This window comes from Gorilla gorilla, chromosome 7 (assembly GCF_029281585.2).
Source record: "Gorilla gorilla gorilla isolate KB3781 chromosome 7, NHGRI_mGorGor1-v2.1_pri, whole genome shotgun sequence".
NCBI classification, from domain to species: domain Eukaryota; kingdom Metazoa; phylum Chordata; class Mammalia; order Primates; family Hominidae; genus Gorilla; species Gorilla gorilla.
Window position 1 is genome coordinate 97,912,915 of NC_073231.2, and position 22,787 is coordinate 97,935,701.

At 37.0% G+C, this 22,787-nt stretch overlaps 1 protein-coding gene across 3 annotated transcripts in view; it reads right to left on the reverse strand.

Moving 5' to 3' along the window:
- Positions 1-22,787, reverse strand: part of RUNX1T1 (RUNX1 partner transcriptional co-repressor 1) — a 144,490-nt gene that overhangs the window by 94,718 nt on the left and 26,985 nt on the right. The window contains exon 1 of one of the 3 annotated variants that reach the window (XM_004047274.5): positions 9,411-22,667. The exons of the other annotated variants lie outside the window; for them this stretch is intronic. Coding sequence (XP_004047322.1) covers positions 9,411-9,417 — 7 coding nt within the window. The 5' untranslated portion in view covers positions 9,418-22,667. Of the gene's footprint in view, positions 1-9,410; positions 22,668-22,787 lie in introns of those variants that run through there. 3 annotated transcript variants of the gene reach the window in all.

Sequence of the window (22,787 nt, forward strand, 5' to 3'; positions counted from 1 at the left end):
GAGCAGCAATTAAAATCATTCAAATTTTTAAAGAAAATATATATTATATATAGAATGAATTATTCTAGCAATCGCCCTAGAGTCTTTAAGATAAATTTTACCTGTCTATCAAATTGTTACTTATCTAGGATTATTGATATAAGAAACTATTGGCTAAATTTATCATGTAAAAGATAAAAATATTTCATTAATACTTCTCCTTGCTAAAATCTTACCCAGTATGCCTGATGGGAGACTGAAACATTATACCCATCCTCCACTAGGTGACAAGAATGAAAAATGGCCAAACTACATGAAAATGCCCAGGTGGAGGGAGAGTCCATTTCCAAAATATCACACACACTGTCAAAAGCCCTTTGTTTCTAATTTTAGTAATTATGCCAGAAAGTTTTAAGTGTTGTATGTTGCATTATACTTTCAGTAAGTATAATCAGGATAAATTACATTGAATTTTAACATGCAGCTAGCCACCAATAAAGTTGTGGGCCACAAAATATATGTATTTTCCTTAACTCTGAAAGAAAATTCTCATTCGTAAAGACCACTTACTGAAAATTTTTGTAAGATTCATTTCTTAATTTTTCCCCTTGTTAATTAACATGCTTTGTGTATTATTTCTTTCTTTTGAAATCTTCGTGAGTCCCAGTCTACCTCTCATCCACTCACTTATTCATTAAGCAAATATTTGCTGATTGCATACTCTATGCCAGGCTCACAGGTAGTCTGGAATGGAATTATTAGAACTAGAAAATCAAGATCTGAACGTAAATGGCAGCTTTATCAAGGGGGGTTGATGATGTTTAAAATGTCTATTTTAAACAGTGAAGAAAAGAAGCTGTATCTTGGGATAACACAGAAGTGGAGTAAAAGGTTATACAGAATTCAGCTCTCCAGCAAAGCCACCTACAAAGAGACATGAAAATCAGTAGGGGTGGGGTGGGGAAGAAGTGGGGGACAGACTCAGTGATGTAAATTGATGCCACAAATTAAAAGTGCCACTTATTAGTACCTGGAAAAAAAAAAAAAGACAGGCTTTTCAGGCTCTCACTTAAGCATGTGTTTTATTATGTGATCACCATTCTAAGTTTGGTTATCTGGTTTCCACATTCGCAAATAACTGGGATGTGTAAAAGGGTGGCACACTGATAGAGAAGGGGTAAACTGCTGACATAAAGACGAGGCAGAAAATCCTATCAAGCATAGGCAAAACTCAGAAAATCTCATCTAATCTAGACAATGTGCATCAAGCATAACACTTGGCACTGTTTTGTGGGGGGTTAAACACTGTCCCCTATTTTTTAACTCCAGAGAGCATCGCTGTCTATAAAGAGGTTTAATAACCTCTTTATACAGGTACACAGCATATCTACAATCACTATTGCCATCCTGTGAAAGTTAGCAAGGCAGAATAACTGTTTCTACTTTTAAGACAAAGAGAGTGAAACTCTGGCAGACTGTAAATGGAAGAGCACTGATTCACAATCAGGCATTGACATTCTCGATGCTCTGTGTTTTTTAGATGGCCTCATAAAATATAATATATTAATTGCTCATAATATAAACCCAAGTCTCAAAGCTAAAGACAAAATACGTTCAGCACAGGGCCAGGCGCGGCGGCTCATGCCTGTAATCCCAGCACTTTGGGTGGCGGGCGGATCACGAGATCAGGAGATTGAGACCATCCTGGCCAACATGGTGAAACCCCCTCTCTACTAAAATACAACAACAAAAAAAATTAGCCAGGTGTGGTGGCGCTTACCTTTAGCCCCAGCTACTAGGGAGGCTGAAGCAGGGGAATTGCTTGAACCCGGGAGGCGGAGGTTGCAGTGAGCCAAGATTGCGCCACTGCACTCCAGCCTGGGCGACAGAGTGAGACTCCATCTCAAAATAAATAAATTAATTAAAAAAATAAAAAAATACGCTCAGCACAAACTGATCAGCTTGTGATTAGTAAGTACAACAATTTTAAACACGTGAATGAAAGTAACTATGGCTTAAAGAGATAATCTTGCTCTTGAGAAACACTACAAAATGATTCAATTCTCCAAGACGTTTTGGGAAAAAGTTTATTAACTTCACAATGACATGGTACCAAATGTTTTACACTCAGAAAATATGATCAAAATATAGATAAAGATAAAAAACCTAATGGAAACACACTCCTCTATGTAGTAAGTAGTTAAACAATGTCAACAACAGGTAACTCTTCCTTTTAAAGATGTTCTTTAGAAAGATTCCTAAATTGTACAAAATAGAAAACATTTTGAAAACCTAGTCATGCCTACGCTTACCAACTTTGGGAGGCACTTCGCGTTTGTATTAATTTATTAAATTTTTTTTGAGACAGGGTTTCACTGTGTTGCTCAGGCTGGAGTGTCATGGGGCGATCATAGCTCGCTGCAAACTTGAACTTCTGGATGCAAGCGATCCTCCTGCCTCAGCCTCCAGAGCGGCTAGGACTACAAGCACGTGCCACCACGCCTGGCTTCCACTTTATGTTGAGCAAGCAAACACTGGTATATAAAGAATGCCTGGATAACTAAAAAGTTGGGTTTTGCCTCTGACTTCTATCACTTTCTATATTTTCTAAATCAACTATGTATTTGGAATATTCTAGGAAGTTAGAAGAAAATAAATATTGAATAGAAAGTTTAACAAGTGTTTTCTATAGACAAAAATATTTGTTTTGATTTCCTCTACGTATTCTGTCTGTCGGCTATACAAATATAATGCTAAAGCAAAAAGAAAGAAAATAAATGTTAACAGGCCTTTCAAATGAAGTGCTACTGTAACTGCTAAGTATATAGGTTCAGATACAACTATAACAACTAAGAAACAATGTCCATTTCACAGGGAAAATGTCAGGATCACAGCCTTTCTTCCTTCCAGTCTTATCCTCATTAGGACATATTTAAATTTCAAATGCAGGAGTACATAAATTGTTACCTCAGGACCCTCAAATTTTACTATGTATTTTCCTAATAACCTGAGAATCATTAAAGCAAACAAGTCCTGAGGAAGGTGGTGAAGTTAAATGAGGGGAAGTTCAAACGTAAAATAACGAGACTCTCAAAAGCACAGCAATTGTCTTTTTTAAAGTTAGCACCCCCATCAAAATCATCCCAGATTGTGAAAAATGCTCAGTTTACTTTGTCAAACTCTTTAAGACTCTTCTTAAAGTCATAAACACATGATAAAGACACCCTCCTACATCCCTTCTTCCTAAAAAGCATTTCACCTAGCTGATTACATAGCTCTTAAAGCGAAACTCTTCCCAGTATCATGTTCTCATAGGTACTTTTAAAATTATTTTCTTCCATGAGTGTCGAGTACTCTGTATAATGTTAATAAACCACATAAAATTAAAAGAATCCTTCTAATAAAGTGAGCCAGACTACACTTATCACTTAGCCTTTAAAAGCGAAATGTGGAAAACAAAATCAAGCCTTCTAGAGAAAGCATCCCACAATTTTAAAAATCAACTGCTTTTTTTTTTCTTTGCAGGAGGTGGGGGATGGCAAAAAAAGATATCTGCTTTCTTAAGAATGTACTCATCTACTGGAAACACTGTGCCTGCTTGTCTAGGAGCTCCTGGGGGCAGAGCCATGGATACCCAGCAGTCTCACCACCAAAAAACGTGCTTTTTTTTTAGCTACACAATTTTTAACAATTTTGTCTGCCAAGGTGTTGAATATATTATTTGCTTTCTAATTTTCTACTAATCCAAAACACAGAAAACCATCCATCTGACCTTCGGATTAACAAAAGATAGCCAGGATGACCACATTCCAAAAGCCAAGAAAGGTGATATTTCAGTTAACCTGTATAGCTCTGTCAGTGAATAAATTTATGATTTCTTTTTTGTTCCTGTATCTTAATGTGCCCTATGATTTCTATTAGTCTTTTCAAAATAATAACATTAAGTCTCCTGATGCCTATTAATTCCATTGTTCTCTTTCAAGAGGAATAGTAATACACAGAGAAATAACCAGCATGCTAACCTGTTTTATCCAAGATCATTCTTGATGATGAAGGCTAATGCTTTTTCTGTTTTTATTTTTCAGCAAAAAGAACTCTACCTTCTATGCTACTATAATTCAGATTCAAACTTTCCCCTTTAAATGTTCCATCTAGCCTTCATTACAAAAGATCCTGTCATCAAGCCACAACATACCCAACCCCTCTCAAAAATAAAATAAAGAAACAAAAAGAGAATTCAAAGTCCAGGGAATCCCATCTCTACCATTTAACTTTACCTATGTCCTTGGGCAAACTGCTTAATTTATCTGATCTTCAGGTTTCAAATAGATCACATGGTAACAGAAACAATTTGCAAAGCTGTAGTGAAAATCACAAAGTATATACAGTGCCTAGCCCACGGCCTGGCATATATAGGCTTTCAATAAAAGGCTGCTCTTAGTATACTATCAGAGATTTATTCCGTTCAGAGACAGCAGTTATATATTCCCTTTGAGATTAAGAGGATTTTCTGATTCCTTTGATTGGAACTCTATGGGTTGAAAAATATAATTAAGCTAGACATTCTCAGAAAGTACATTTACATTAATATTAATTAATGCAAACAGCTGTTTGAGAAAGCCAGCACGATAAACCTGTTTCTTGGTCAGGTGTGAAATCCTATTGTTCTCAAGTTATGAGTCATTTAAGTTAATGATTTATCCCTCTAGATATGGTTAGCTATCAAAGAACTGCAACTGTACACAAAGAAATAGCTTTCAAGAAATACTACACCCACTGCCACACACAGAAATTAAAATCTAATAAAAACCAAAATGAATGCCCTATCCTTAGTGTAAGAAGAACAAACCAAAAAATGCTAAGTTACATGGACTGAGATCCAATCTGCAGCAAGTAGAAGGAGCCAGGCAAGGCATTCCAATAGGCGTTCGTGTAGCCCATTGTGCATCCTTCCCCTATGTCCCTGACTCCTAATCCAGGTGGGTACCTACCCTCTGGGCTCCTGCATGATCTACTATGTTCAGGCCCTGTTTACTTCCCTGCTGGGAACACTAGAACTCCAAACTTTTGGAGGGCATGGAGGGACTGAATCATGGTTATCTGGTATCTGACACATTTTGAGCAACCTACAAATGTCTACTACCCAAATTTCCTCATTACAGTAACTTTCTGTTGTCGTAGCCTTACATTTTTGGTTCTGCTTAATACTCTCTTAATTAACTATACATAGGTTCCCTAATTCCCAAACAATTATAAAATAAATTTAATAGGCACACTTTTGCCATAGGCCAAGTGATTATTGTCACAGAATTTTCTCCCAGGTAGCTCTGCAATCCTAGAGTGGGAGGGGAGAAAGCATACGATGAGAGCGATCCAGGACTGAAGATAAAAGACAACAAAGTAAGACTGACACTAATATGCTAACATGATTTAATGTACATTTGAGATTTACAAACAGCACAGTTAAGAAAATGTCCTCAAAAGATCTTCTTACTTTCATAAACTACCTGAACAAGTCCCTTAATCTCTAGGAGCCTCAGTTTCAACATCTGTAAACTGAAGGTCCTCGCAAGATAAACCTTCAAGCTCTAAAATATATATATCTGTTCCCCTGATGGCTCAGAAGGCTTTTCAAAAAATTATAATTACAGCATCTTCTTTGCAAACATCCATTAACAGTGTAGTGATAAGATAGTTAATAAACATTTCTAGGCTATATAATGTCTACTAAGCAAATGTTTACTTTAAGAAATAAAAATAAACAAGTAGTTGTCTTATGAAAGCTTAAGATGTCATAACCATCAATCCCTTCAAGAAAAAGATTAAACAATTATCATTTTCAATAGACCATTAACTGCACAGGAAGATGGCCTGTGAAAGTTTCCAAATATCATTTTACATACACAGAACTAAAAGGCCAAGTACTCTGAAATATTAACAGAAAAGAATGTAAAGAGAAGGGAGAAGGTTTCAGGGTTTGAAGGGAAGCTGGATTGTCTACATGTCTGCTACAAAAAAGTAATGCTGCATAATCTACATTTATAATTGGGTATTTACAACTTACATAGTTTTCTTCTATAGTTGGCACAAGCGTTGTTTGATACAGCAAAAAGCCTAATATAATGGCAAACCAACTTGCAAAGTAAAATAGAGTGTCAGTGAATGGACTGCTGTGAGTGTTTTTATTCTTGCATAATAGCATTTAGATGCATCTATTAAAAAAAATATCCAAGTGCATTATCCAAATGTTCAGTTACTAGGGATACTAACAGTTGTCTGTCCATGGCAATTTCATTTCTGTTTTTTTACACAAATCATCGCTTGCAAGCATTGATGTTAAAAACAGAAAAATAGTCTAGTACACAGTGGCTATAAATGCCAAATCAATTTTCAGCAGATAATAAAGTCCATGTTTTACAATCAGCAATGCACTGTTTTACTACCCAAAAACGTAAGCTAATAATATATAGCTCTACTAAATGGAAAATGCAGATATGCTGTTAAAAAATGGGCCGGCTGTGAGAGGATGGATCATTTCTGCAGGGACCTTCTTAAAGCTATGTGTAAGTGTTTTGAAAATATCACATGATGTGGCCATGTGTTAAAAATTACAGCCAGTTAAGTTCTCTGCTAAGGAAAATATGTGGGCAATTTATGAAATGCACTCCAGGATGGAGATGTCTTAAGTAAAACCAGATTTTGAAAACAAACCTTTTTTTTTCTCTCTTTTGGAAACTTGAACTTAAAAAAAAGTTCCAGGCACATCTGGAGAGCAGGACCATTGAGAAAGGGTGGTCTGACCTAATACTAGCCATCTTCTAAAAGAAAAAGCACTATTTCTGGGCTACAGGGACTGTGCTCACTTATTGTCCTTTTAAGGAAATAGTCCTGAAAGCATTTTGTAGGTCAACATATGTTCTTTGATAATATTATACAAAGATTCATAAAAATATAAGTGTTTCAGAAAGCTTGGAGTCACTGCCTCCTGAAACAATATAATGCCCAAGGTCTCCCAGCCTTCTCATAAGAAAACATTTTCCTTTTCTTAAACACAACGATCTAGTTGTTACAAAAGTGACAGGTAGTAAAATGATATTTCTTTAAAATGAGTTAAACAATTTTGAAATAATCTATTTCTTTAAAGCATCCTTTGCCTCTTTTGACTTATATAGTTCATTTTGAAACAATATGCTAGCAACATCTTTAAAAACATGTTTTTTAAAACCGAAATAGTTCTAGAACCCCTTAAACTAGGACTTTTTTACTTACCCACCCCTAAAGATTGGGATGTCTGAATAAGATCAGTTTGTGCACATCTGTTTCCAGGGATCCTCAATTTTATAAAAAAAAAGGCCCTAGATATGACAATTGTTACATCATGTCTGAGACAACCAGGAATTAGTTCTGATACTTGAACTACCAAATATATATATATGTGTGTGTGTGTGTGTGTGTATGTGTATGTTGATATATAGTCATTTAAGCAGTAGATGATATCAGAGTGCATAGAACACAACCTTTTAATCTTCTACATATAATGTCTTACTTAAAAATATAAAACCTGCCCAAGATGGCTAAAATCATCCATTAAAATGGACCTATATATATGGACTAAAATAAGCTAAAAACATATTTAGAGGTAGTCCATCCAATAGTAGAATTTAAAAACTACAGATGGGTGTCAAAAATAGCCAAGTGTCAAATCTGCTCAAGTATCGCCATTCTGGCACATGCTCATAGTCACAGCTGTTAATATATTCTATGTATCCAAGTACAAGGTTTTCTAACACAGTTGATGAGAGAGAGAGAGAGAGAGAGAGAGAGAGAGAGAGAGAGAGAGAAGCAGTGCCCACACTTCAGGCTATTGCTGTAGAACCAGATGTATTAACAACAACACTAAAACAAACTTATCAATGACTCCAAATCCCTAAATATAGTTCAATGCTTTTTAAATAAGGGTGCTTTGAAGCTTAGTTTAAAATGATGCAATTAGCTAGAAGTAGCAAGGGTCCTAACTAATCTCGTTCACCTATTATAATTCACAAATGGCTTTGGTTTATTATGGGGTTTTGTTTTACAAAATTAACATATAGACTCTTCAAAATGCTGATAGATCATTTAACACGCTTATTAACAGCATAAAAAAGATCTGAATTATGACATAAAAATCAGATAAATGTGCTCAATATTCTGGTGAAATAAAAAACACAGGCACTTTCACAATGATTCTGTATTATATACCCAGGGCACATTACATCTTTAGTTGCATGGTGCATATAAATCAAGATGAAAGCTTAAAGAGTTAAAATGACCTTTCAAAGACCTCAGTCATTGTCTTTTTGTAAATTGATTTTCCCCATAATTCAGCTACATACATTCCTAGTCTACTAATGAAAAAGTGCAATTCTGCCACAAATGCATCCTTTCTGCATATATATCAATAATGATTAGGATGGACGAGACACATCCTAAAGGGAAAAACATTCTTCAAACAACTGGCAATACCTACACACAACTGTGGTTGCAGAAAACTGGCAGATAATGTTTCAAAACACCATCTGTGAGGTGTACAAACTCTGTGACCAAGCACAGCCTCTTCTGCCTGTCCTACCCAAATAATCCACATAAATCGGCCAGCTGGAGGATCTCTATCTGCCCTGTCTTTTTTATCTGAAGATAGGAAGCTCCAAATTAGGCACAGGGCAATTTAGACAGTTCTTGAGAACAGCCGAAACAACCCTTTCCCCGGCCAGCCTTCTCCACAAGCAGAGCCTTCACTGGCAACGATCACAGAAACACTCCAGGCTCCAAAGATAATATTTTTCAGAGGAAACTGACATGTACTAAATTTCCAGGACAAGAGCTTCACTAATTCAGCAGGCTTTTTATTTTAATTAACTGATTTCAATTATTTGTCTGATGACATCTAAGGGCTGTGATTTAGGACAAGACTGAAATTCCTTGTAGTTCCAAAGCTTCCTTCACTTTCTCTGACATAAACAGCTTTTTAAAGAGATCTTATTCCAGGATTCCGCCATAATCTGAAAACTCTCTCCACAGATGAAATTTCCAGGACACCAAGTACAGATGATAGTCACAAAATTCTGAACAGAAACAATACTTCTTACTTGAGCTAAAACCCTCAAGTAAATTACTCCGACAAACATCCGTGGCTGTACGACCCCCTCAACCTTTAAAATACATCTCCCAAATTTTAAAAGCAAGGGCTCCACACCCTGTACCCCTCCATGTATCAAGATCTTTATGGTTCTCTTTATGCTACCTTCCAATCACACCTCTGTCACCCCCAGCCTCTTCCTGCCCACATCAGATACAACACGCTGTGGGGCAGAAGGTATTTTCCATGCATAATAGAAAGTAAGCTTTCTTCATTGGAAAAACAGAGAGAACACAGAACAGGGCTAACTCACCAGGCATCCTTGAATCCAGCGTACCACACAGAAAGTGGCTGTCTCCTAAAAGCAAGCGCGTTCCGGGCTCATGCCTCCTGTTCTGGAATGAGTGGCAGCAGAGAGGAGGGCCATCAGAGGGGCTGGGGCGGCATCGCCGGAGGCAGGGTGCTGGGCGCGTGCGCCTGCCAGGCAGAGACAGATGGAGAGCTGACACTCCGGATTGCACTTGGAGCAGAAATGTGGAGGATGACAGGAGCACATGTGGCCTTGAACCCAGCCCTGTCTCTTTAGGCAGAACAATGACAGGGATGTGTGTGCAAAGTATCACAACCCCTACCCTCCCCTTAGCACTCCACCTCTCTCTGCAAGTTTCAGAGCACCAAAAAGCAAAAAGTGAAATTCAGAATGATAAGCTAAATGCCGAATAATTTATTCACCACCACCCCCATCCTGCTCAAGGTTAACCCTTATTTTGCCAAAAGATAGAAATGTAGACCTGGCCCCCTACCACCCCTCACAATAAAAGGCTTCCCTTCATCTTCTCATTTTCATAGCCATAATTGGGAACTGTATTAAAAAAAAAAAGGTACAGAACTCAAAGCCTGTTTATTCAACTGGAAATCCCAAACAGCCTACAAACATTTTTATAAGACTTTGTATATTGTGCTAGTTTATCATCCTGCACAAAGTATCAGAATCATTCCTTTTGTCAGCTTCTCAGTAGTATGTGTAAAATAGAACACTTTTTAGAAGCTGAGCTGACCACTTTTATTTTACTCGAGTGCTTTTAACCCCCTGGGATCCCTGGGTTGATATGCTCCAAACATTTTCAGCTTACTTTCCTCTACCTTGCATAGAGATCCATGGGAGATAAAAACAAAATCTTCATTGTAAAGCCTTTTCAAAAGCTGAACAATCATGTCCTCCTGATTCCTGATTTTTTTGCACACCCCTAAATGTTTATCCTTCCCATGAATAACACATACCCAGTCAGGTTCAATGGACTCTTCCCTATTAAGCTTTAATGGACACCATGATATATAAAACTAGAAGCCTTTGTTATAGTGCTTTATCTAAAGCTGGCTATTTTCTTCTCAGCAGTCCCTCTTTAGTCCTTTGTAAAACATCCCTGCCTCATAGGAGAAACACACGCCTGCCTGCCTTGCATGCCTTTTCTAAACACACAACAATGCCAGGCAGAAGGAAAATACTGTTCTCTCCCAAAACTCTTTCTCAGTTTTACACTTGCAAATCTTTCCTAGGTCTGTGTTTGTTTCAACAACAGGGCACATGATGAGGTAGCTGCCTCAGGCTTTACCTTTCCATCATATGCACAATCCACTATCAACACAGCAACAATTCCACTCAGGGTCCTCTGATCAGCCTGCAAGCTCAATGAACATGATAGACAGGAGCATTCCCGTTAACTCTTGCTATTCCTTCAGTCCTCAACATGTCCTTTACTTACTCTACGCTTTCCATATGCTTTTAGCCCTTGTCAGATGGATTTCTACACTACTTGCTATCTCCAAAAATTTCTGAAAACAGAGGCAATAACTCTGACTTCTACCTACTCAATCTTCCTACACCTCTTCCCAAGAGTGCACACAACCTGTTTCAAAGCATACCCACACACACTCTCCGCACAAACTAAAAATATATTCTCTTTGATAAACAGTGTCAATCAATAAGAACTTCTACAGCCCCTAAATACTGTACCCAAGAAGGGCTGCTTTATCCAGCGAACCCCTCAAAAATCCATCATTGTCAGAGACAACTTGTAAAAAGACTACAATTCATAATGATTACTCTGTTCTGTCACTAATAGTATACTGCACCCTATTTATGAGGCCAATCTTTTTGTTCATCTTAGTTAGATGTCACTTGTAATGAGGTTCTCTGTAATGGATTTCAGTACAGTTAAGCACCAAGCTCAAACATTCTTATGACAGAAAGCTTTAAAGCAGGCATGAGTGTGATAATCAATTAAGTCCTGCTATAAGGGCCTTTATGGAATCCAGCATCCTAAATTAGTAGACTTTCATTTTTAAAGAGACTATTTTTAAAAAGCCACTTAATGCTACATGCCACTGATTTTTTTTTTTAGTACTATACTTATGTTAGAAAGAAAACATTTTCACAGTGGGAAACCCAACCTTTCATCAATATGCATGGTGAATCACTTCTAAAATAGAAAATCATATGACAAAATGCAATACACTTTTGAGAAAACTGGATGATATCCGGTTTTAAAATGGGGTCTTAATATCGGTACACTGCAAGTCCCTAAACCGCAGCTCAGACAATTGAACTTCCATATGCTGTGTGATTATGTATCTTTTCTATGTGTAAAAAGGCTTTTTAAGCTGTTATCTGACTACAGTAATTGCCACTTTAAATTGATCCACGTCAACAAAACCTGGATCCCTGGAGATTCTCACCTAGAAGTCTGATTGCAGAGGGGCCTAGCTGAATGTGTGTGCATCTGAGACTAGTTCAGCATTTTCTGAAGAAACCAGTTTCCTCCTCTTATTCTTTAATCCATGGAGGCAAGAAAAGCAGAACCCCATTTGGCAGTTCTCCCTGAATAGGGAAACCTGGATACATAGTTCTACACAGTTACTCAGACAGAATAACTTTTCGTTCATAAAAAAAAAAAAAATTTAAAAAAAGGAGGATATGGAGCCAAGATCTCTAACATCCAAATTGTATAATAAAAATAGACAATCAATAACATGATGAATGCATTTATGCAAGTGAATGGAGAAAAACAATATATATTGCAAAAGTTTTCTCCAGTACAAAACACTGTCATAAGGAAACATATTTTATAAAACTAAAATATATCCCAATAACAATACATTACTCACCAATTAAGTACTTCCTCAGGAGAACCTCATCGGTTAACGTATGTCACTGAATTAAGAACACAGTCCATTTTTAAGGCAATTTTTTAGAGAGAGTCATCTAAATCAACACTTTCCAAACCAGTAAGTTTAGTCAACAACAAAATGCTGGGCTCCCAAAAAAGCAAATACATAAGTTGTCTTCTGACAACTTTAGATCATTCATTAGAAAGGCATTATGGTATTGTATGATTCCCAGGTATTTTTCACTTATGTCCACCACAAAACTTTCATGAAATACAAATTTTTCCTCTGTTCAAACCTGACTTAGCAACAGGGACTAGCAGTCTACTGACATGGTCTGCAGTTCAGGAAAGCTCTTTACACTGGTGAAGGGAGAATTTGAGTTAAAGCCTTTCCACAGGTCTTCTCAACTTTCCTCTGGGCTTCTAGCAGGCTGTTGTGATACACTGTGACTTCACACAGTGGGTATTAAGTAAGTTAATTCAAAGGAGCTGAAACCTCATTGATCCTAATTGAAAGCAATACACCCAACCAAATACTTTCCTACCCCATCTGCTCTGGCCTGCCACCAACTATTCAATACAAGAGAATTAATAGTTTCAGATATTCTAACCGACCCAATAAAGGCACTCATTTAAGCAGGGCTGCATTAACAAAGTGAAAAAACAAGGGCAAAATGGGTTCAAATGGAGCATTTTACTCCTAGTTGGCTTTAACAAAGCTGAATAAGGCTTATTCTGACTTTTTATGTGCAAGACTTGATAAACTGAATGAGAAGGCACTCAATGATCACCCAACGAGCATTGATGAATGGTCATTAAGACCCCCCTGCTCTTAGAGGAGATCCTTCCACAAAGTGGCACACCAGCTTGAAAGGGCGGACTCACTAATGTCCAGATTTCTCCGCTTGCTTGTCCCACTTTCAATTTCAGACCACTGGCCACCAAATGAGGCTGACATATTGGAAAATAATGTTTTATGGGCGAGTGGTAAAAAATAAAATGGAGGCATTAGCTCTGCTTTCAAATTCAAATCTGCTAGTTTTGTCAGACCCCAAAGGTTTTGATTTTCCACCCAGCTGGAAGCTATTAGTGTTTTCTAAAGGCATCCCACTGACAAGGCAAACCTACCTAATGTGTGAGTTGTTGGGCTAAGGGAGATGGACCTCTCTTTTGGATGATTTCCTAACTTCTCATCACTTTGACAGTCAATTAAATAGATACAACACCTAATAAAAATGTACATTAATTTGTTTCTGCCACTGAAAGCCATCTGAAACTGTATTAAATAAAAGCCATAATAGATTGTCCCCTGACAAAGATAAATCCAATTATACATTGTCTGCAAAAAAACACAAATGGTTTATGTTTTAGTTAGGCTACAATGTAAGATACAGCTAACCACAAGAAATAAGTGGGATAGAGGGGGAAGAAAAAACTAAGTGAAAAAGTTCATTGAAGTATTCCATCAAGGTTAAGAGGTTATCTGTCATTTTAGCTCCCTTACATAAATGTCTGTTGTAAACAACTAAACACATTTACGCTATTCCCTCAAATATTTCCTTTGGGGGAAATGATTGGCAAGCATTTGCACCTCCTCAACTTTCAGCCAGCCCACAGAACTCACAAGAACTTTGCTTAGGTGACAAAAGAACAGGAGACATTATTGCCATCTTAAGAATTTGAAGGGTGTATAAACATCATGAGGTTAAAGGGTTATTTAGGGCTGTCCAAGAGAGCCTAAGTGCTAGCAATGAGATGCAGTCAAGTAAAAGAAAACATGCTGGATAGAGGAAACCTATCTTAATAGGTGATTATACAGACATTACAGACGCAGAAAAGCTTTACTGCCTGAATCACTTGCAACTAGTCAGACAAAGCACTATAGAACACAGTGGCCCATGGAGGACATGCCGTAGGTCTGTTTAGAAATCCTCATCTACCAGGGCAAGTGGCAGGCTGAGAGCTAGAAGTCACAACCCCTAGCCTTCACCTATGACTTATGTAAAACTCATGGTCTCAGGTCACTTTGATTTTTGCATCTCCATCAGTTAAAGTAAGTTAATAATGGACTCTACGACTGTACTTTGAAGATTCCAATGTTAAAATATTTTAAATGATGACTTCCTAAACTGATAAACCAAATAGTCTCTATGATATTCTTTTTTCCATCTTCAATGTCTACAGAATAAAATATTAGTGATATCATTCTGACAGTTTTTCAAGCAATATATTTGACTTTTAACTCTGGTTGAAGTACAATGTCCTCTTATACATGAATAAAAAGGTGTGTATTAGTATATTTAAGTTGTGTGTGCATTTATGTGTATGTGTACAAAAATGAAGTCTGTTTAAGACAAAATATCACACTGAAAGTAAACAAAATCTATATCTGTAATTATTACAAATTGTTTCTGATAGTGCCAATGCCTTTAAAATACGACAATATATTGTAGTTCATTTCCACCAACTTATTTTCAATGTCTAATATTTTAAAATTTTTTGAAATGCTATAACAGCTTTTAACACTTGCACTGATTAAATTTTATGCTATTTAAACACAAATTTTAAACATACTATAATAATACAGTTAAAGGTAGATTCCTGCATAGGCACTAGCAAGGGGTTAAATTATATTAAAATTTTTTAAGTAAAACACTTCCTTATTAATCCACAAGGCTGAACACTAGCTATGTTAACTGTTGTTTTTTTTCAAGTAAAAGCATTTCCCATAAAACAATTCCTAAAAACTATACATTTGCAATGTAAATCTGCAAATAAGTTACCATTTACAGTTTTCTCATATTTTGTACAGCTACAAAAATCACTCAGGTAACATGGAAGACATCCTAACTACCCATCCCTTATTCATTTGACAAGGACTGTAACACTATATAGAAAACCTTTGTTTCAATGTCACCACCTCCTCATCTTGACTAATGGCGAGTTAGTTTTGTTAAAACGCAAGGGTGATGGCGTATGCTCCAATGAACTTTCCCTCCTCTCAGCAACAGAGACAAAAACCTGCAGCTCTGCTCTGTGCAGACAGCCATCTGGACAGCTTTCCCTCAAAGCCCAGCCCACACCACACTGCAGGCAAAATCGGAGGGCTCGAGAGCTCTGTGGGGCTATTCATGACATACCAATTTCACATTTTCTGCTTGTACGCTTGCAACAATAAATGCTAATGAGGACTATGAATGACAATTTTAAAGACAATAAAAAGGTCTCCAAATCCCTTGCATATGGAGACACTGTTTTCAAAACTTCACCTTCTGTTACAGAGCTGTGAGAGACTGCAGGAGAAAAAAAGAATAACCTAAGGAAAACAATAAGATGATCAAAGCACAACTGAATCCTTAAGATTTCCAGAGAAAGCAATCTGTGTAAGCCCAGCAAACAACAGATCTTACCACCGCTATGAACAACCCTATGAATGCATGAGATACCTTTAATCTCACTACCTTTGCCTTCTGTAGACATGCAGCTTAATAAAAGCAATTCTTGATGGAACTTGATTAAATTCATTATTTTGGAGCCTGGGAATTCTAAGGATAGTATTTGTCCAAAAATAATTATAGTAATAATAATCATCATCATACTTTGGCATAATATTTAACATTCCAGATATCTTTAAATAAATTCAAATGCAAACTGGTTCTCTTCTGATAATGTCTATTCTTAAAAATAATGCAATTGTGGGTGGTGAAATTATATACAATATTTATTCCCTATTTTTTTATTTTTCTGTATTTCCCAAATCTTCTAAAATGAGCATGTATTATATTTTGAAAAAAAAAGTTACTTTCAATGCATTGAAAGAACTGAACAAATGACACATAAATGTTTTGACCTAGATAGGAATTAAACTATTTTACACAGCAACAAAAATAAAACAAAAGATTTCCCTATAGTTCAGAGAAATTGTCTAAAGAGTGTTCTTTTCATTAACAAGGATTAAAACACTTTCAACAAAATCCACCAGGTGGAGCAAATACACAGCAATAAAAAAAAAAAAAATCCCAGAATTTTTTTCATCATATTTTCTTTCACAGGACTTTCATCTCTAATAAATTCTCCACTTATATCTCTCCACATTGCAAATTATCAAAATCTATGCACACATACTAATCTGCCACATTTATAAACAATTCAGTTACTCAAAAATGAATTTTAGTTACAATGAATTCTATTACAAATGTTCACTCCAAAACTGCTCTATTCGTTCAAATAATACCCAGCATAGTATATTTGCTTTTATATCAATGTAAATTTTTAAATTAATGTTTTACAGTGACCCTACAGGGTTTTACCAGGCAAAAGAGAATTTAATGCTGTATATGTTGAAATACACTCAAGAATGGTTAAAGCCTATAAATCTCAATGCAATTCCCTTACTCTATATGGAAATTTCAACTCTTACTTTCGTTTATTAAAATTCTCCTTAACTGCATATACCATAATCTTATTAAAATTATGGATTATTGTACCTTTTTTACCCATTATACCTAAATGTCCTTTTTTCATTCCTATTGGTAAATTGACACAAGTCCACAATTATTTATATGTTTTCCCTTCGCTTTCCAGAGTAATTCACTGCCTCCGATTCTCTTCTCTCACAGATTGTTTTTCTTGCATTTCAGTCCACACTTACTGAGCACCCTCAGTGCAAGTCTCCAAACCCAAATTCTTTCATTTCTGACACCACCTGCAAACCACAATTCTCCCCATTCAGTTTTCAGTCTTCCACATTTTTCTCACATTATACATTCTCTGCTGCCAAAGCTTAAAGCTACACATGGTCCTAATGTTACTATTGTTACCTGCATTTAAGAAGACTCCACGTGGACAAAACTACAAAAAAGTTGGAGCTTGAAAGAAACCTGCCAAGAGTTTGTTGGTGGAGGAGAACACTAGTTAGGAATATTGGCTGTGGCTTAAAATATATTTATGTTTTCTTTTTTCATATTTATACTGATGTTGAAAAGAGAAATACTCTAAAAGAAATGCAGCAGGCTGATACATAAATAAACACGCACATGCCTGAGGATACACATAACACTTATGGCAGGGCTACTTACGCTGTGCATAATAGATCACGATGATGCCAGCTCCATCACAAGGCACACCAGGCTAATGCAATTATTTAAATTATTATATATGTTTTACTGGAGTGGTAAACAAATATATAAAATATTGACATTACTTCCATAAATGTGATATGAAAAACAAGTTTTTAAAATAATTCCCACCAAAATCTTCCCTGCAAAGCCCAATCTCTTTATTTTTTGCAAAGGACAGAATCAATTCCTTGGAGTTGTGCTTATGCACTAGGCAAAGGTATATACTGCTCTGTTTACATGCCCATAACTCCTATTAACATTAATGGGAGGCACATATGTGCATCTAAAGGGTAAATGCCCTTCAGTCTGCATGACAGAATCCTAATGAAGTAGTTGGAAAAACCAAATCACTGCACATGTAGTCACACTTTCCCCTGCCTTTGCAGGAAACACCACCACCACCACCTTTGTTTCCCAACCCACAGCAAAGACATTTCATCAGCCCACTATGTGGACAGATTTCCTCTTGGTAAGATAAAATCCTCTTATATTCATGGGATCTCCCAAATGGCTCCATCTCCAAGCACTTCTCAGAATATTTATCCCATGTTACCCTCAAATTGGCCACACATTACTGTGCAAATATTATTTCTCACCACCTCCAGCTTCATCAAAGAGTATGGCCCTTCCCACAGCAAATGTCAAAGACCATATTCCAATTCCAAGAAAAGGAAAAAACATCCAAGTGCAAAAGTTCTATCACCTTTTTTTAAAAGTGGACTATTCTATTTTCATGGGCAGATTAAGATTCCAAAACCGCCTCATAAAAGCAATCTCTGAACTACTAGCTCCACACCAGACTACTAATGAGTCTGACCGGAAAAGAGCAACACACATAGGACACTATATAATGGGAACTCAGAAAATAAGAACCCAACAAACTAAGGCCAGCCCTCTACTGGTTAACGTCTGTTGCTGCTGAAACAGATTGTTTCATAGCAAGGCCAGAAGTGTAAAATAGAGCCAAATTCTTAGATCTTTTTTTTTTTTAATCAAGCATGTCTGTCAGTGTGGTCCACAAGGGGAGAGCAGGGGACACAGCATTGGCAGGAACCTCAAATTCCTGACCAAACCCTCTTCCACACAATGCCTCCCGAAAGAAAGGAACCCAGGGTTTGAGCCAGCCTGACGCTGGCGGACAGACAGGGCTGGCCTTGCAGGATGTCAGAGCGCCAGGCGGCTGTGAGAGATACTGGGTTTTCACACACTCCCAGCCTGACTGTTTTGCTCTTCAGGTAATTAAACAAGGAAGCAGGGCTGCTGGGTATGAGCCTGACCCCGAAGCTGCGGCTCCATGGTTCTGCATATCAACTTCCGCAAGAACTGCCCGGAGCATCAACAGAACATTCTCCTCTCACTCTCTCTCATTTCCTTCTCCACCTCTTCCTAAAGCTGACCCAGAAACAAGTCCTGCCTATAAAAACATCCAGAGAAAGGTCTGATTTTATTTGTCATAAAAATCTCTATGCTATTCCCAGTCATTACCCTCCAAATTTTAAGAAAAAAAAAAAAGTACCTTAATGGCAGAAACTTCATAAAAATTCATATACACCAAATCTGTGTAAAACACTGGTATCTTAATCAAGATGGATCAAAGAAAATTATACTCAAATAATTATAATTTTTAACATGCTTGATTAAAGTGTAAATCTTCAAATTCAAAGAAGGCTCACCAAGAAATAAATGATTTTGATAGTCCAGTTTACAAATTAAACATTTGTTGTGTTACATAATTAACATTGTTATTTTAAATTTTGATAGTGGTAATTAATGTAAGCAAATACCATCTATGATCTGGTTTATTATGTTTCACCAAAAATTTTATTTAAACAAACTCTAAAATATTTTGTGTGTGCAAAGTCACCATTCAAACTCAGGAATATCAAACATATCCTTTAAAAGATAAGAAAGTGGTATATTTATATACATATATATAATTAAACAATGATTAGAATCATATAAATAATATACTCTTCTTTCATCTCAAAATCCATACAGTAAAATATTGGCTGAAAGAGACAGAGACCAAAAGAGAGAAGAATACAAAAGCATGCCTGCTTGTCTGTGTTCAACACAAAGAACATTAAATGAAAACAACTGGCATGCTGCCAAATTCCTATAGAGGCAAAGAGATTCAAATAAATTGATTTCACGCATCACACTGACCTGGGATCAGTGTGCAGTGCTACAATAAGCTCAAAGCTCCATGTGGGGTAAAGCCCATTAATGCTATCAGACCCCTCAAACATGACCAAGAAAAACTAAAAATAAGAGCAGATACTCTCTAAAAGCAGCAATTTTACTTAATAAAATAACTTTCCTCTTACTAACAAAGATACCAATATATAAAGGTGCACAGCATCATCTATAGCAGCATTTTAAAAATACCTCTTTTTCAAAATACAAATGTGGCTTTTGAAACACACACAATATGTAAAAATTGATACTACCTATATATCCATTCCATGATATGAATGAACATAAACAGGCACTCTTTGCAAAAAGTTTCCTGTCATTCTTTCCTCCCAAGCTGCTTCCTCTTACATCTTTTAGAAAACATATGGATATTTTTAATATGTCAAATACTACACCCTTCTTAGAATTGTCCTCAATGGCTTATGATAGCAAGCTCCTCAGGCCAGACTACCACTCCTAGGTGTCCCAAATCTGTCTGGTCCCTACAATGGCAGGCATTACAGGAGAACGGCTCCAAATGGCATTCTAGAGGACCAAGCACTGTGTGTACCTTGGGTATGCTTTAAAACACCAGGTGGGAAACACAACAGCGTTCTCATTTCACCAGCTTCCACCCAAGCTGGTGGCATACCCCTTTAGTATCATTTCCCACCCTCCTGCCCCCCCGCCCCCAGCCACTGCCCTAACAGAGGCCCATCTCCAGGAGAACCCAGCCTGCTTCAAACTTGCTACGCAGACCAGACTCTCTGGCGCCACCTCAGGCCATTCTCACTCACAATGCCGACTGTTCAGCCATGGATAGTCCTTTGTTTTATCTGCTTCTAAATTACAACTACAAAACTCTAAGAGCCCAATGGATTCCAGGTGTTCTAAAATGTAAAGTATGTGATTTCTGTTTTCCCAGCTTCTTGAGTTTGAACCCCATATTTCTATACACCTAATATTATTACAAAGAGGAAAAAAAAACTAGTAGGAGTAATTATTATTGTTATTATATTTATTCATTTATTTAAAAACAGGGTCTTGCTGTTGCCCAGGCAGGAGTAAAACGGTGCAATCATAGCTCACTGCAGCCACGAATTCCTGGGCTCAAGCAATCCTCCCACTTTAGCCTCCCAAGTAGCTGGGACTACAGGCATGTGCCATCACACTTGCCTGAATTTTTAATTTTTTTGTAGAGATGGGGTCTCACTTTGTTGCCCAGACTGGTCTAGGACTCCTGAGTTCAAGCAATCCTCCTGCCTCAGCCCCTCAAAGTGCTGGGATTATAGGCATGAGCCACCATGCCTGGCCTAGAAGTAAATTTTTAATGCCACATGGAAAACAAAGAAAACCCAACAGTTACAAAATAGGTCAATACAAATATGTATATGTGTATACACACATCATGTTTAAAGTATGTACACACACCACACATACAGGAGAGTAGGAGAGACAGAGAAGAAAAAAAGAAGAAATTACACATTGTGTTTCTGATACATGATGCTGGGGGTTCCGTACATGAATAACAAATAAATGCATTCCAAATTATATTAAGATATGTGTTCTTGTCATGCATTTTTGCTTTCAATATAGATCTTCCATGCTGCAATGGTTCATCGCCAGCAGGCCACAGATATATTCCACATGACCAGAAAGGAATAGATTGTGATGGAATGCGAGTGGGTAAAGATAGTAACTCCATGTATCTGCAATATGTTCAAGCTTTAAAGTCCAATATCTTTTTGATTTTTAATCTGCATCTTAGATATCTTTATCATATTAATACAAACTCCATGCAGATACATAAGGCAGAAAGCAAGGAGTTCCATAGACACATTAAGCCCAAGCTTAATGTGGAAGCCCAAACTGGTGGAAGATGACAAGAAAACAATTCTAAAGCGGGACGGTTATTATCATTAGTTTTTTTCCTGTAAGATATTGATACCTTTTCTTTTTCTCTATGCAAGACTTTAGCAGGCTAATCAACCAAGATCTGAGTTCTCAAAAAACCAATGTTTAGTAACAACAGTGCATAAGGTTAAGAAAAGAGAAGTAGTCATGGGAGATGTCTCAACTGCTTAAACAATTGAACTCCTTGCCTTCTCTTTTGAATTGATGTCTCTCATTAATTGTATTAAAAGAACATCATCACAGTATGAAGAAGGAGGAATGAAAGGAAGGGAAATACAGACACAGAAACCAAATCATGATTAAGGCTTCCCCAAAGGAGTGTATCATCCTACAGGGAATTATTTCATTTTCTCTGGTCTTTCAAGAAAAAAAAAAAACAACAACTTTATTTTCCAACACCTTCCTGAGAACTTTAAGAACAAGCCGATAAGCATTTGTAAAAATGGCAAGAGTAGACATTGTGGGGTGGACGCTAGCAATGATGTTTCCAGAACAGTGGTCACCAAGGGTGAGTATTTCGCTCCCCCTCTTTCTACGTAGTCAGTCAGTCAGTCACAGAACTTAAAATCTCTTCCCAACCACTAGAGTGCCAACCAGTATCACACAACATTTGTGTTGACTCTCAACTTTTTCTTAGCAGTGGATCCTTATGCCCTGGTGCTTCTGCACAAGTCCACTATCCACTAAACCTGGAACAGAGCTGGCTACAGGAGACATGAACTCTCTCCCATAATTCAGGGCTTCCTTGAATTTTCAAATACTGCAGACTTTAAGAAGTCTCTTGCCAAATGGCAATACATTTAGTTTATATTTGCTGTTTTCCTAAATTAAGATATCACCTTTTTTCTTAATGTGTCTATGGAATGAACTCTGCTTAGGAAGTGACATTTGCCTAAAAGTTTTTTAAAAATCCAAATAAGTCAGAAGAAATAATAAACTGAAAGGCAGTTTTTTGCCTATTTAGTCAACAAACTGTTTCAGAAAACACCATCTCCTCGTTACAATAAACACAGAAATCATGGCATAGTTTTTACTCTTTAACTCCAAGTATTGCTCAGCTTATAACAGATGTATTATGAAACATGGCAAGAAGCACTGCAACAAGAAGAGGGTGAAAAAATTTGGTACTTGATCATTTGATATATTCAGACCCAAAACTATCAAACAGGGTTCCCACCACCAGATTGATCCCCACCCAATCCCCACACCCAAAGATTTCAAAGACAAATGTTTAAAACATACAATAGAACAGGCACTAGAAGAAGGAAGAAAAAAAGAAAATCTTCACAATTATAATTTATTGGAAAAAATAGA